This window comes from Dromaius novaehollandiae, chromosome 7 (assembly GCF_036370855.1).
Source record: "Dromaius novaehollandiae isolate bDroNov1 chromosome 7, bDroNov1.hap1, whole genome shotgun sequence".
NCBI classification, from domain to species: Eukaryota; Metazoa; Chordata; class Aves; order Casuariiformes; family Dromaiidae; genus Dromaius; species Dromaius novaehollandiae.
The window spans coordinates 26794669-26808701 of NC_088104.1; the positions used below are offsets into that span (position 1 = coordinate 26794669).

General features: G+C 46.9%; 2 protein-coding genes across 3 annotated transcripts in view; both read right to left on the minus strand.

Annotated features, from left to right (window-relative positions):
• The window catches only part of PDE11A (phosphodiesterase 11A), a 144859-nt gene extending 135753 nt beyond the window's left edge, over window positions 1-9106 (minus strand). Inside the window, exon 1 of one of the 2 annotated variants that reach the window (XM_064515014.1) lies at window positions 7866-9106. In XM_064515014.1, the coding sequence (XP_064371084.1) occupies window positions 7866-8654 (789 nt within the window). In that variant the 5' untranslated portion in view covers window positions 8655-9106. The remainder of the gene's footprint in view (window positions 1-7865) is intronic. The other variant, XM_064515016.1, reaches the window with a different exon arrangement.
• A 2723-nt stretch (window positions 9107-11829) lies between these two features.
• Window positions 11830-13745, minus strand: LOC135328863 (cytochrome c, somatic-like). The gene is made up of 2 exons (XM_064515021.1): window positions 13577-13745; window positions 11830-12157 (listed from the first exon to the last, which is right to left on the minus strand). Exons 1-2 carry the CDS (start codon window positions 13743-13745, stop codon window positions 12009-12011), a joined length of 318 nt encoding a protein of 105 aa, XP_064371091.1. The 3' UTR covers window positions 11830-12008.
• Between the last annotated feature and the right edge of the window lie 288 nt (window positions 13746-14033).

Genomic DNA, 14033 nt, shown 5'->3' on the forward strand with positions numbered 1-14033 from the left:
AGTGATTTTCATGGCAGTAATGCATGAAAACAACTGAAAGCAAATCTGGCTAACAGGAGGCTCAGAAAAAGAAGAGTCAGATAAATGAGCATCTACAGTATGTATATACACTTGTCTTTCAGACTTAAAACTTTTGTTGCTTTCAGTGGCAAAACTAATGAAATTCCTGCAAGGTACTAAGCACCTGAATGGGAACTTTGAGTGTCCTTCACCTAGGCAGCATGCATGAATATTATACACGCATATCAACACAGCTCATTAAGTTTAGGGCAGCCAACTTCCTGGAAAAAGTGCTTCTCATTCTGCATGTCTGATCCCACTGCATCAGCTTTCTTCTTCTAAATCTTTTCTGCACTGTTCTAGCAGTGCGTGAGATGACTTTGCCGTTAGAGTCCCATTTGATGAAGTTACTCGCATTTGCTTTAAAAGTTATTGCCATTTAACATTTATAATTTATCTTTATGTTAGTTCTTTTAGTTTTAGTTCCCATTTGATCCCAATTGCTCTACTGAGCTGTGTGATATCTTTTCTTCTTATGTTGCATGAGGTCATATATATGTATGTTGTTGGTTTTTTTTAATTTCACAAACAATTCTGCAGCTTCATAGAAGTGCAAGGATGGGGGGGGAGATGAAATATGTGTCTGATATGCAGAAATGCTGAGCTATACTCATGAGAAAGAAATAAAGTCTACTTTTCCTTTGGCTGGAGTTCTTGCTCACTGCTTCTAAAAACAGATATGAAGATCTGTAGTGAACTCATCCAGGTATAGTGACACCAGTAAAAAGTGTCTGTAAATAACACATGTATACAGTATCACATACCACAGCATAGAGTTGATACTGTTGAGTGCTTTGACTTCATTTCTACGTACTGTTTGAATATTCTAACCTTAAATGAATTTCATTTTCTACAGTGTTTGTAGAACAGCATTCCAAATCCTCACACTGAATTAAGAACAGCAGCAACTTTAAGTTTAGTAATGGGAGGCACAGGGTCACCTGTGTCATCACTTCCACCAGAGAAGGCGGAGAGAAAAAGAACATAAATGGCAGTGGCTTCCGCTTTTTAGGTCCTGACTTTTCCACAGTATAACCAGCAAGGCCCTTTCAAAAGTAGGGATTTCCAACTACCATCCCCCCACCCTCCAAAATGTGAAGAAATCCTAAGCCAGCTCTATAGCTGAGGCAATGAGCTTCACCCAGAAATCAAAGACAGCAACACCATGGGACGCAGGACAGATAGCTGTAGATGGAAAGAATCTGGATTTCTGTCCCCTCCAGGTCACATCAGTATCTATATTTTGCCACCCACAAAGACTTGTACTGGATAACCCAGAAACCACAGCTATGTTGGTGCAGCAGTTGGTTTCTGGAATATATTCCAGAAACATAACAAGACTTGTACATAAAGTGTCCCATGCAGGCTCTTTAGGACAGAAGGAAACCAAAGCCGCTTGCTCTACTTTAAATCACTGTAGACTTGCTGCAATAAAGATGTTCTGTCAGGTGAACATTTCCAAGTGTCTTCTGGAATCTCCCTAGCTTTATTTTCCATGATAAAAAACTGTAAGGGATATAATACAAACAAAGAGTTCAAATCCATGTTATGTAAAACTACACGCCTTCTTAGCCTATACTCACACACTTCACCAGCACCGAAATGATGACTGCAGAACCCAAAGCCTCTTTTCCCAGGAGCGTATTAGAACTCACAAGGAAGCTACAGGCCATGGAACAGCCAGTCTCATGCCCATCTCACAAGGAGCATTTACAAATGGCTGAGGAAAAGAAAGCTGAAGTTATTTGTTTAGCTATAAGCTTCAGAGAAATGGATTAGCTGAGTGATTATCTCATTCAAATAAAGTTTACCAGCCTTAACAGGAAAGGGAAACTATCCCAGGTCTCAAAAAGATTTTTCTTCAAACTGCTGAACAGCTAACTGCCTAGAGATGCACTAGATCAAAAAAAAACAAAGGAAGATGAGAGTTTGCTATTAGCCCTTTTCAATAATCAAAGACACAAAGTGCTTGCTCTATAGGTTAACTGAGAGATTAGCTACATGGATTTTTTGATTAAAACCCCCCCACCCCCCCCCACAAAAACAAACAGAAACTACCAACCTGTTGATGTCCTGAAGTCCCCCCAATTACCTGTTCCCTAGAGGAACCTAGGCACTTTGAGCGCTCCCTCAGGCTAATGCTGAAATCACACAGGACCATGTGGTTCAGCACCAATTCTAAGTGCATAAGGCCCCACACCTGATAATTACCCAACAGCACAAGTGGAAAGTAGAGAAAGCTCACCATATGCCAGTGGGGGCCCTACAGGAAGAGCACAGGCAGATTCCCCTTGCAGTCAGTCCCTGCGAGCAGGCCTCTTTTCTGCTCCCTCAGGAAGCTCTCCTTTGCCACAACGCTGCTCTGAGCTGCAGGGAGCCAGCAGCAAACGGCCCCCACCTGGGCACCCTGCGCCCAGCAGGAGCCCGGCACCCCAGTGCTCACTTAAAACTGCCAAAGCAGCTAAAGCACATGCACCTGGAATAGCTACCAGGTGGTGTGCATCCATGAGAGAACGGCATGGCAATACCTACCACCCTGAGCAAGAGCTCCTGGCCTCTATGGTGGAGGACAGGCAGGCTGGCTATGTGGTCAGCAAGGTCACCTCACAGGTCCAGCTCAGCACAGATGCAGAGAGGCAGTTATGTTCCCTCATGAGAGCTGTGGGCTGTCTCCAGCAATTTATATCACATTTTGCAGCTCTGGCCTTTCCTGTGATTCTCCTAGTACTGCCCAGGAAAAGCAGTGTAGAGGGCTGTGAAACAGAGAATATGGAGTCCTTGGATGACTCTGGGCAAACACCCTTCTCTGCAATCCTGACTTTCCACAGGAATTTCTATTTCCAGTAGATGCTTCCAAGATATGAGCAGAAGCAGTGCTACCTAAGAAGGTGTGAGGAAGTCTTACAGCTCAGTCAGAAACTGCACCCCTGGAAGAGGACTGATCCCATAAGGGAAATGACAAGAGGTGAGGGGACCTCCAAGTGCCCCGCAGCAGAGGCAGCCTGTTGACAAGGAGGTGCAGGTACCAGCTGTGCCTGGAAAGCTCAGCTCCTGCCTCAGATGAGGCCCTGCTGGGCTGCCAGTGGATGGGGGCACTTGCTCAGGCTGCTTTCAGACACGTACCACAGACCCAGCCCGCAGGAAAACGGCTTCCCCGAGCCAGAAAGGGCCCCCCGCAAGGCGCCTTGCCTTCTGCAGGGAGCCCAACATGACCCACTATGTTGGGGACTAGTCTGTTCTGGGCAGTGGATTTGGGGATAATTATAACGTTCCTTCATGTATCACTATTCTTGTATTAATTTACTGATTCATACTCACAATTTTAAGTTACCCTAAATTTTGCATCGTGGAAGAGTGTCCTTTTGTGGAAAGCACATTAAAGCAGTCTGTATTTCTTCACTATTTCAATTATCTTTTGCATTCCCTGTGGTACTTTCTAGTCATGTTTAGTGTACAGCAAAAATTGTTTTAACTCATTTCTTCCGTATTACATGGGATTGTCTTTTTAAAAATTATTATTTTGGCTTACCATGTTTCATCTCTGCTCTTTAAAAAGCAAACTCTGTCCTCGCTAAGAGGTAGTACTAAAATGAATACAGCAATTGTTTGGTGTCTGCTTGTCAAGTGCTGCTGAATAAAACAGTTCCTAAGTGCTTCCCATTCGCAGAACTGAACCTCCCAGGACTCTCAGTTTCAACGCTTTAACTGCTCTTTAAAATTGAAAGAGACACTGTTAATATTGATGGTAACAAACAGTTACCCTGTGTAATAAAATTTGGTTCTCATGTGTTCATGACCTTCTATATAAATAGCCCTTGTCACAAGGGAACTCCCAGACTAAGATGCTTACACCAATAAGCAGGAAACTTTGAAATACTGCAAGATAATAGCAGGAGAAAATGGTTACTCATAACTCACTGAGAGTTCTAGTTTAAAAAAACCAAACCCCAAAAAACTATGCCTAAGTGTTCCAGGATTTTTTAAATTTAGTCGAAAGGCTTGTGTTTGCATTAGTTGTAGTCCAGTTGGCCTAAACTTGGAAAGGTATTACAGAGTGATTTAAAAATTTTATTACTTAAATACTTCTCTAAAAGGAGCGACAGAATTGAAATGATCAGTAACTTCAGCTAAACAGCTGGGAAGATCTATGAGAAAAAGGGATGACATAAAAAAATCCATAGTTTAAAATAGTGAGAGAAAAAAGTAAAATGTTTTAAATAACTGATAAGAACAGATAAGAGCAGATAAATGTTTGATGAGCCTTCTGCCTATGTTTTTACGATGTGCTCAATCAACACTCTTAATACATTACTGCAAAAACTACATATAGGCTCTATTAGTAGCGTCAAAGGATGTTTTGGTCCTAATTTCCTGGCCAGTGTGATTTGATCCTTCAAACACTCATACTCAAGACATACTGCGTAACTTGCATGAAGAATAAGAAGTTAGTAATGCTCGCCCAAATTAATATAGCAAAATACTGGTTCTTCTTTCAAAAACAGGGAGTACCACTACTGACATGTTTTGCTGATGGAAGAAGCCCCATGGCCGTATTTTAAAACTTAATCTGGCTAACAGTTCAATCTGTAAGTCAACTGTATTATACTTATGGGAGAAAGAGTTTTAGACTGGCTTCTAAACAGAAAGAAAGTATGTATCTCCACATTTTCCATTCATGGTTTCAAATCCTCAGCAGCACTAACTCGATGGAGATCTGCAAATGCCTTAAAATATTTAATAGTAATATTAGTAATATCTATAATAGTAATATTTACTATTAAATTCATACATTTTACAAACTGTCATATAGTCACAAAAATCACTTTCATCAGGTGACTTTGCAAAGTAATTAATAATGCTTTTTATCTCATGTTTGAAATTGTGCAACTTCTGAACAGAAGGCATATGACATTCACCTAAATCCTTCCATACACTAAATATTTGTTAATTCTCTGATGCTGTAAGCCTCCAAAATGTTTGTACAGTCACTGCTAAGCTTCATAAATAAAATTACCTTGAGACATTATAGTTAGTTACTTCTTAGTGTTTAGTATTAACAAAAACTGATTATTATACAATCTTCAATACTTAGCATTAATTCCAATCCTCAGATCTAAGTAGGCTCATTTATGTAATAATATTGTTCACATGAGCAAAGACATGACAACACCAATAGTCACCAGGATCATGGAAAAGCCCCAACCAATATTTTTAGTATTTTTTTCTTTTTGGAAAAATAAATGTGTAATTGAAACCTTATACGACCTCTGAAAATGCCACTGCAAATCATTGGCAAACTTTCTAAACCGAGGGGGCTTTGTATGAGAGCAGGGGGCTGCCTGCGTAAAGCACATTACAGGACATTACCTGATTTACATGTAGTGCTGAATGCACTAAACTGCCATTAATGTTAGTAGTGGCTAACGATACTTTGAGTACAAGCAGGCAATCCAATTTGCACTAGTTGGTAGAGGGACTTCCAGTAATTTCAACTGGTATTTGATCTGGCTCAAAAAAAAAAAAAAAAAAACAGTTGCAAGATAGTAAACTAAATTTCCCAATCCTGTTATTTTTTTCTGTAAACTAGCTGATAACAGGGAAGTCTCTTAACCTCTTTTTAAACAAGTCTGTTAATTTCAAAAACAAGCAGAAAGTCTTTAAATTAAGCTAGAGATGTTTGTCTGACCTCATATAATAAAAGGCCTTTTCTGACCAAATGAGAAGCATCAAATTAAACATTCTCTTCAGCAGACAAAAGAGTCGTCCCTTTTCCTCCAGCTCCATCTGTCAGCCTGACAGTTTGCTGGTGGTGCTTTTTTAACCTGACGGTTGATTAAACACTTCCATCATCGGTGGCAATGCTGACAAAAATCATATCACCATATTTATTAATTTTTAAAGTACTGTATTGTGAGACCTACAATAATCTGAAATGGAACAGCTGTCCCTTCTTTGTGCACACATAGCTAAGCTTCCTTAGGGCTCTTTACTCTAGACTATTAAGTTAGAAAGGTCTCCTTTTAATGATTACTACAATGGTTACTACATACCAGGTAACAGAAGATAAACTGTGCTAAGTCAGAACCATAACAGAAAGCAGATCCCTCATTTTGTTATCAAGCAAAACTTCCATTAAAGTTACAAGGTCTAAACTTTCTTTTGCACTAGAATTAATCACAAGTAACTCCATTGAAAGCAGCAAAGTTGCAACTGATGTAACGACAAGGTAAACTTGGCTTAGGACTCACCCTTCTACTGCAACTAATGTACTTAGGGCTTAAATATGCAATGAAGGGTATTATTTATAGTATTTTCATCTAATGAAGAATAGAAGCCAGATGAAAGTATAATATAAATAGTACTGGGAATGGCAACTGCAAAGATTGTTTTTCACTATTCTCTGCTGGTGAAACAGAGAATAACCTGTTTAAAGTAACTGGGCTTTTTTACAGGAAAGTAAATACAAGAACACTTCAGAAAAAATAATACAACCCCCTAGGACTAGAAAATGCCCTGCCATTCTAGTGGCCTTCTCACCTCCAAAAAGAAGTATCTGGAGCTACCCAGAGATGCTGGAAACAAGAAAAAGGCAGCAGTTATAGAGAGATCAAACTCTCGCACAACCAAACTCAAATACCCTTCAATCTGTTCAGCCACTTGAGACTACTGAGAACATCTTCAGCTTGACCACCACCAGCAGTTATTTTGGAAAGAGTACTATTTTAGAAGGCACAGTCATAAAAAATAAGATGGTAAAAGAAAGCATATAATGTAGAGGAGGAAATAAGAAAGCAAGAAAGCAACCTTAGAATTTATTAAAGGTGAGCCAACGTTCAAACATTTTACTCTTAGTGTTGCACCCTTTTCACCAAGCTCTGTTCTTTCCCTTTGAAGTCTGTGTGTTGGAAACCTCTCTCAGTCCAGATCTGTGAGGTGCCTATCGTTTTTCACTGGTTGACAAATAAATAAATGTTCTGCCCAAAATACACTTAGCCTGGCTCTCCTGTGTTTAAAACAAAAAATAATCCAACCCTAATTTTCAAGTGTCCTCCTTGCATGGTTTGTTATCAAGAGTCATAAACTCTATGTTGATTATTATTATTGCTGTTACTATTCTAGAAAAAATAGACATTGGGCAATGGTTATTCCCAGACTTCTTGAAGACATGTATCTCCCAGCTTTCTGTGGCTTTCCAGGATCCTAACGTGTGAAATCTGCAGTTCTGCGGTTCTTATTTTTCTAAGGAACCTTAAATGGATGGTAGTGTCTAACACTAGCAGCAATCCCTGAGATTGAGACAGTGGTGGGTCCCGAGCCAGTGGAGGGAGCGCACTGCTTCGCATTAACCTGCACTCAGAAGAGGGAACTTCTGTCCCTGCTGACGTCAAAGGGATTTTTTGCTCTGAAGCCAGGACTGCATTTTCACAATTCAAGCTGAAGCCTCTGTAATAAAGTTGAGGTTGCAGAAACTCCCTGTGGGAGAACAGAAGGACTGGTTACATCGCTCCCGGGAGAAGGTCTGAAAACCCTCGCCGTGTGCTCCGAGCGGGCATGTGCAGAGCTGCAAACACGCTCTCCCCAAAGCAACGGGGCGCAGATGCAGCAGTCCCACCGTCGGGACCGTCCTGTGCGTTTTTTACACTTTGCTTCGGCGGACTGCAAAGCACTTTCTGAAAGCGAGCGAAGCCGCCGGGCACCCCGCGAAGCCCAGACGCGCAACGGCGCCGACGGGCCGCGCAGCCGCCCCCCCGCCCCGCGCCCGCCGGCGGCTCCCGAGGCGGCCCGCGGGGCACCGCGGCTCCTACCTGGTAGGCGTCGGGGATGTTGACCGTCTCGCCGTGCTCGGCCACGTAGCCGATGATGCCCTTGCCCCAGGGCACCTGCACCTCGTCGCTGCTGTCGGTGGAGCCGCAGGGCAGCAGCGGGGTGCCGGCGTGCACGTCGAAGACCTTGGAGACGAGGCTCTTCTTGCCGGCGGCGGCGCCCTCCACCAGGAAGAGCGACCCGCGGTCGGCGTCCACCATGAGGCAGACGAAGACGAGGATCTTGTAGCTGAGGCTGGTGAGGTCCAGGTCGTTGGAGACGTCCTTGACCAGCTCCAGGAAGAACTGGCGCTCGTTGTGCTCCTTGAGGTAGCGCTTGTAGTCCAGGGCGCTGGGCGGGTACTGGGGCAGGCTGACGCGGGACTCGAGCAGCGCGCTGAGGATGTGCGCCGTCGTGGGCGGCAGCGAGCTGGCCTTGCGCAGCAGCGCCCGCCGCCGCGCGCTGCTCAGCGGCTCCTGCGCCCGGGCGTGCACATGCTCGTCGTAGGTGCGGTTGGCGGGGATGGCCTTGGAGCGGGCGAAGCTCTTCCGCAGCTCCTTCTGCGAGGCCCGCCGCTGCAGCCCCCCGCCGCCGCCGGGGCCGCCGGGGCCGGGGCCGCCCGCGCTGGCCCAGCCGCCGCCGCCGCGCCGCTCCTCCGACGGGCCGGGCGCGGCGCTGGGGGCCGCCTTCGGGAGCGGGTCTTTCCTCTTCAGCCACTTCTCCACCAGCTCCGGGTGCCTCTCCAGGAAACTTTCCACCGCCGCCGCGTCGAGGTCGGCGCCGGCCGCCATGGCGCGGGGCTCAGGGCGGCATGCCCCGACGGGCCGCCCGCCCCGACGGGCGCCCCGAGCTGCCGCCGCTGCCCCGGCCCGGGCCCGAGCGCTCCCGGGGGCGCGCCTTCTCTCGCCCCGACTTTCCCCCGCGTCCTCCTTCTCGTGCCCCGGCCCCACTCTCTTATTACGCGTATCGTGGGTATTTGGCTGATCCGCGACCCTCCGTCCTTCCCCGCTGCCGCGCCGGCCCCGGGCAGCCCCCGCGCTGCGCCCGAGCAGCCGCGGAGCCGCGCGGGGAGCGCCCGGGCAGCGCCGGCTGCCAAGTGCCGCTGCCGGCTGCGTAGCCCAGCCGCGGACACGGGGGAGGAGGGAGGACGCGTGAGCCGCGCGGGGAGGCAGCAGGGAGGAGGGGGAGGAGGAGGAGGAGGGGGAGGGATCGCGGTGCCGCTGGCGGGGGGGCAGCCGCCTCCCTCCCTCCCGCCGCCGGGAGCAGCCGCCCCGACGGGGCCGCGGGGCGCGGCGGGTCGCCGGGGCCGCTGCGGGGAGGCGGCTGCGTGCTCGCAGCTCCTCCGCGGGGCTCCGGGGCGGGCGCGCCGGGCGGGGGCTGCTTTTGTCCGCCGCTGCGTGCGAGGGGAGCGGGCGGCGCGGAGCTTGCGGGGCTGCGCGGGGCGCGCACCGCGGGGCGCCTGCCGGAGACCGGGGGAGCAACGGCAGTGCTGCTATGGAGGCGGCGTGATTTTTACAGGATTAATTGGGGCTACTTTGCACTTTACAAGGCAGAAGGAATAAACGCGCCCCTTTTCTGGAGAAAAAAAGACCCCAAACAAGTCAATTCCGTTTCTTCAATCTCCGAGTTGAGGCTCGCTGCCTTCGCCGCGCAGTGACCCGGCCGTGCCCCGCCCCCGCGCCCCGAGGGGCAGAGCGGGCTGCCCCCCGCCACCCCGCCTGCGGCGGAGAGCCGCCTTCCGCGGGGGGCGCCGGCGGGGAGCCCCGCGCAGCTCCGCGGCGGCGGGCGGGAGCGCCGACGCGCGGCGCGGTGCCTCCTCCTGCGGTCCCGGCTGCCCGGCGGGAAGCGGCCGCATCCCGCGAGCCAGGCGCGCCGGGGTGTTTTTGCGCGCACGTGGAGCACGTTTCCGTGCTCAATCGGTGCCTACGCGTAAGCGACTGAGAACCCGGAGTCATGGATCGCGACACGTGAGAGACGCCTCCCGCGCGCGGAGCAGAGGCTGAATGAAGGCGGCCCCGGGAATTCATGAATGGAGCTTCGGCGGCTGGGAAAACGCACGGGCCAGCCCTGAGCCTCGCGGGGCCGCGAGCCGCGCGGACGCCGCGCCCGCCGCAGCCCCGCCGGCACCGCGGGCCGGGGAGCGAAGCCGCCCGCGAGCAGGGCGAGCCCCTCCGCGACCCGCGCCCGCGGCGCTCCACGGCGAGCGGGCGGCGGCGGGGAGGCGGCCGGGGGCGCTGGTCCGGCGCGGCGCTGTGCAGCCGCGGCGCCTCCCGCGGCCCGGCGACCGTCCGCGCACGGAGCGGCTCCTGCGCGCCGCGGCCCCCCGCCCCCGCGCGGCCCCCCCGCGCCGCTGCCGCCGCAGGGCGGGGCGGCGCGGCGCTCGCGTCAGCCGGCGGCGCGCAGGCGCGGCCGCGGCCCCGGTGGCGGCCCGCGGGGGCCGGGGCAGCTCCGGCGCGGCGCTTGGGCCGCGGCTGGGTCGGGCGCCGCCCCCGCGGGAGGGGCCGTCGCGGAGCCGCTCGTGCCTCCGCCGCAGCGGGGCTGCTCCCGCCCTGCTCGTGCGGAGCAGAAGCCGCGGGTGCGTCTCGGGGGGAGCGAGGGCGGCCGAAACGCTCGTCCTCGGGGCGCCTCTCTGGGCTGCGTCGCTGTCGGGCTGGGGCCTGTGAGCCGCAGGGACGTCACGCCGGCAGCGGCCACCAGCCGCTTCGGCCCGCGGGGGCTCTCGGGGGCGCTGCCGGTGCGCCTGTGCCCCGCACCCGCTCGCCAGGGTGGCTGCTCACCGCGCCCGGCCTTGCCCCTGGTACTGGCTGTCTTTGCAACACTGCACTTCCTCGAAGAAATAGCGAAAACTCCGGCATGCCGGGCAGGCACACACCCCAAGCTCTCATGCAAGGATACGGCTCATCTACATTTACGATTACCTGGAATAACTGTTACCACCTCCCTATCGTAAGGTTTGGTCTGAGCATTCACACCAGTGTTTTACTCCAGAATGGTTACTGCGCTACAGTCCTGTTTGTAAACACTTAAAGCAATTTTTTTCTTTTTATAAGCTTAGATATAAACAAGCTTTTCCCTTATAATTTCATCATAAAGTCTTATGGCAACTTTACAGCTTATTTGCTGTATTTTATAAGTACAGGCATTCATGACAGCAAAAATCTGCATATTGGCAATCTCTCAAATAGCAGAATCAAGACTGAAGTAAAAACCTGTTCTCTCTATTGCATAAAGTATATAGTGAACATTTTGCTGTAACACCTTGCTTACAAATAACTCATTCATGAGGAGGTTTTAGGAGGACCGTAAACACCTTCACCAATCTTTGGTGAAAATATCTATTATTAATCACTTGAGCTAGTCAGCCCTCATTCATTCTACACATAAAAGGATATGGATACATAAATATATTTGCCTCAACTGGTGAAAAAAATCCACAACTATGAAAGACTCCTGGCTGGCAGATGTCGTTTTAATACATAAAGGAACGCTAATAATACCATGAGTGGACTTACATGTTTAAAACAAAAAGGTCATAGGTATTCAAATACCTCCTCATGATTCTTTCAGACCATCATTACTGAAAGGTTACTTGTCCACTAAAAATATCAGATTTTCCTGATATCCCAGTCCCATCATCCTTACGCAGTGTTCTTTTAAAATAAGACTGTTGTCTGTCATCTACTGAATACCTTTATTCCCAAATGACATGCTGAGGGTTTTTTTTTTCCCCAAAAAGAAAAAGTTCATTTCGCTGTCAGCCCTAATACTTACAGGCAATCTCCTATTTGCACAGCAATATACCTAGCCACAATTGAATAACTGCAATCATTTCAATGAGTGTTCTAATAGCTAGCTGCAGAATCAGGTGCTCAGATCTCCTTAGAGAAAGGAACAGTATTTTCTATAGTATACTCCACAAAGATCTCTGAAATACATAACACCATATAAATAACGCTCATCTCCCGATTTTGTTTATTAGGAGGACTTAGCATCTTAAAACTTAGCATCTTAAAACATACCTTTATTTGATTTTGCTAAGGCCAATCCCTAATGAACAATTAACATCAAAAAACTAACACTTGAAATAAGAGTTAGTCAAACTTCAAAACATTTTTCACTGACACTACAGCTGATGCTGCAGTGTTTCAGGAGGAGGTTGCTTTTTTCAAGTATGCAATAAGATCAGCTCTCTCATTCTGCTTTTTAATGCCAGCAAACATCATTTTTGTTCCAGGAATGTATTTCTTGGGGTTTTCCAAATACTCCATCAGTGTACTTTCACTCCAGGTAACACCTGAAAAACAAACACAATAAAATGCAAGACTTGCCCCCAACCTTACATATATCAAAATATCGAGGGTCTCAAATCTAAAGTGTGATGCACCTGAACATAATGTGCCTAGAATCAAAGAGGAAAGTGAGAGTGAATGATACATAACATAAAATTTTCAACATTTAATTCATATTTCAGTATTCAATGCTCAATTTATACATTGCCTTTGAGCCACTTTAATAGCTTGATGATATAAATAACATAATACTTTTTGCATCATGGAGAGTTGCAATTCTTTGTACCATTTCAGATAAAACTTAACTATATATTACTTTTAAATTATGTAAGTATATTTGTAATTCCAGTATCCAGAAGATCCAACTTTAATTTCATACAAGTGTTGAAATGAAAATCTACATATTAACATTAAGTTCATCAAGGCTGTGCTTAACTGAAGGGCCTCGGAAAAAGGGTTATTGATGGCCACTTTCTGGATTTTCTTGACAGAAGATGAAAGAAAGCATTATTGTTTCCTTCTAGCCCTGCTAAATCCTGTCTCTGTCTATAGAAGCCTACCACTGATAGTACTGACGACTACTGAAGTATCTAATAATAACAAGCCCAAGTTCATCCTCTGTCCTCAAGAGTGGACTGTTCCCATTGTCTAATGTGGACTTAGATATCACATTGTTGGCTCCCGTTACTATCTGTACTACCTGTACTATCATCTGTATTATTTGTTCATTAAATATTTAAAGAGAAAAAACAGTCAATATATGTTGAAGTATGGCTTTTTGTATGAGAGAATTTCCAGTATAAAGCAAATGTTATCAAAAATATCCCCGAAATCATAGCAAAATCAAAGAGTCAGTGAATTCTGAAACACTTTGGTAACTGTATAATTAATAGATTGATTCAAAAACTATAAATAAAAATAAACAAACTAAAATCCCAAATAAGGAAAACCCCCAAATGAACATACAGAATTATTTTTAGATGTCTCATCGCTTATCAGGATTGTCTGTATTAAAGTACACAAACAAGTCATAATGATTTAATCAATGACAGTATTTTGTCAAGTGTTGAGTAAAACTGCAGCACAGCACAATGCCAGTAGAGGGCAGTGAGAAGCAAACAAAATCTAAAAGCAGTCTTAAACAGAAATGAAAATCTGCGCATTGATACTACAGAATTCTGTAAAAGATACATATGTTCTGACCTGACATGCTAGGTATTGCTAAAATTTCCTTTTAATTTAGGGACAGAGTAATTTGGCTTCTGAAACTATAGCTCAGATTCATCTACAGTACTGCAATGTAGATAGTTGCAAGAATAATTCTTGTGAATATGGTTTTCTATTGTACCTCTAAAGAAAAAGGCATGTTTCCATACCCTTTCCCTCCAGCACTGCACCTCATCCATGTCACCTGTTAGTTTTACCTTTGTTCTTGTTAGAATCTGAGAAAGAAAATCCTGCAGCTTGTCCTGTTTTGCGGCCAAATAACCCCCAAAGATTTGGGCCTGTCTTGTGCTTTCCACCTTTTTCAACTGTGTGGCACTGAGAACATTTCTGAATAAAGAGCTTCTTGCCTTTTTCAACATCACCCATTTTGATCTATGACAAAAAGTACAAAAGAGAAATTTACACAACGATACAGAAAAGATCACTGTTGTTGGTCACATCATCTCCTTTAACAGTTTTAGAATATTTTTGTCTTGCACAGCAATAAAAATTAAGTTTCTTAAACAAATGAAAATTTGATTGAGACTTAATTATAAACCTAAGCTTGGATAAGACTCTGTTAAGCTGCGCAGTCTCTTAAATTCATCTGGTTATTGATGCTCATGAATTAATTCTTTACGAAGTTATCCAAGATACAGTTAGGAAAAAGCAAGA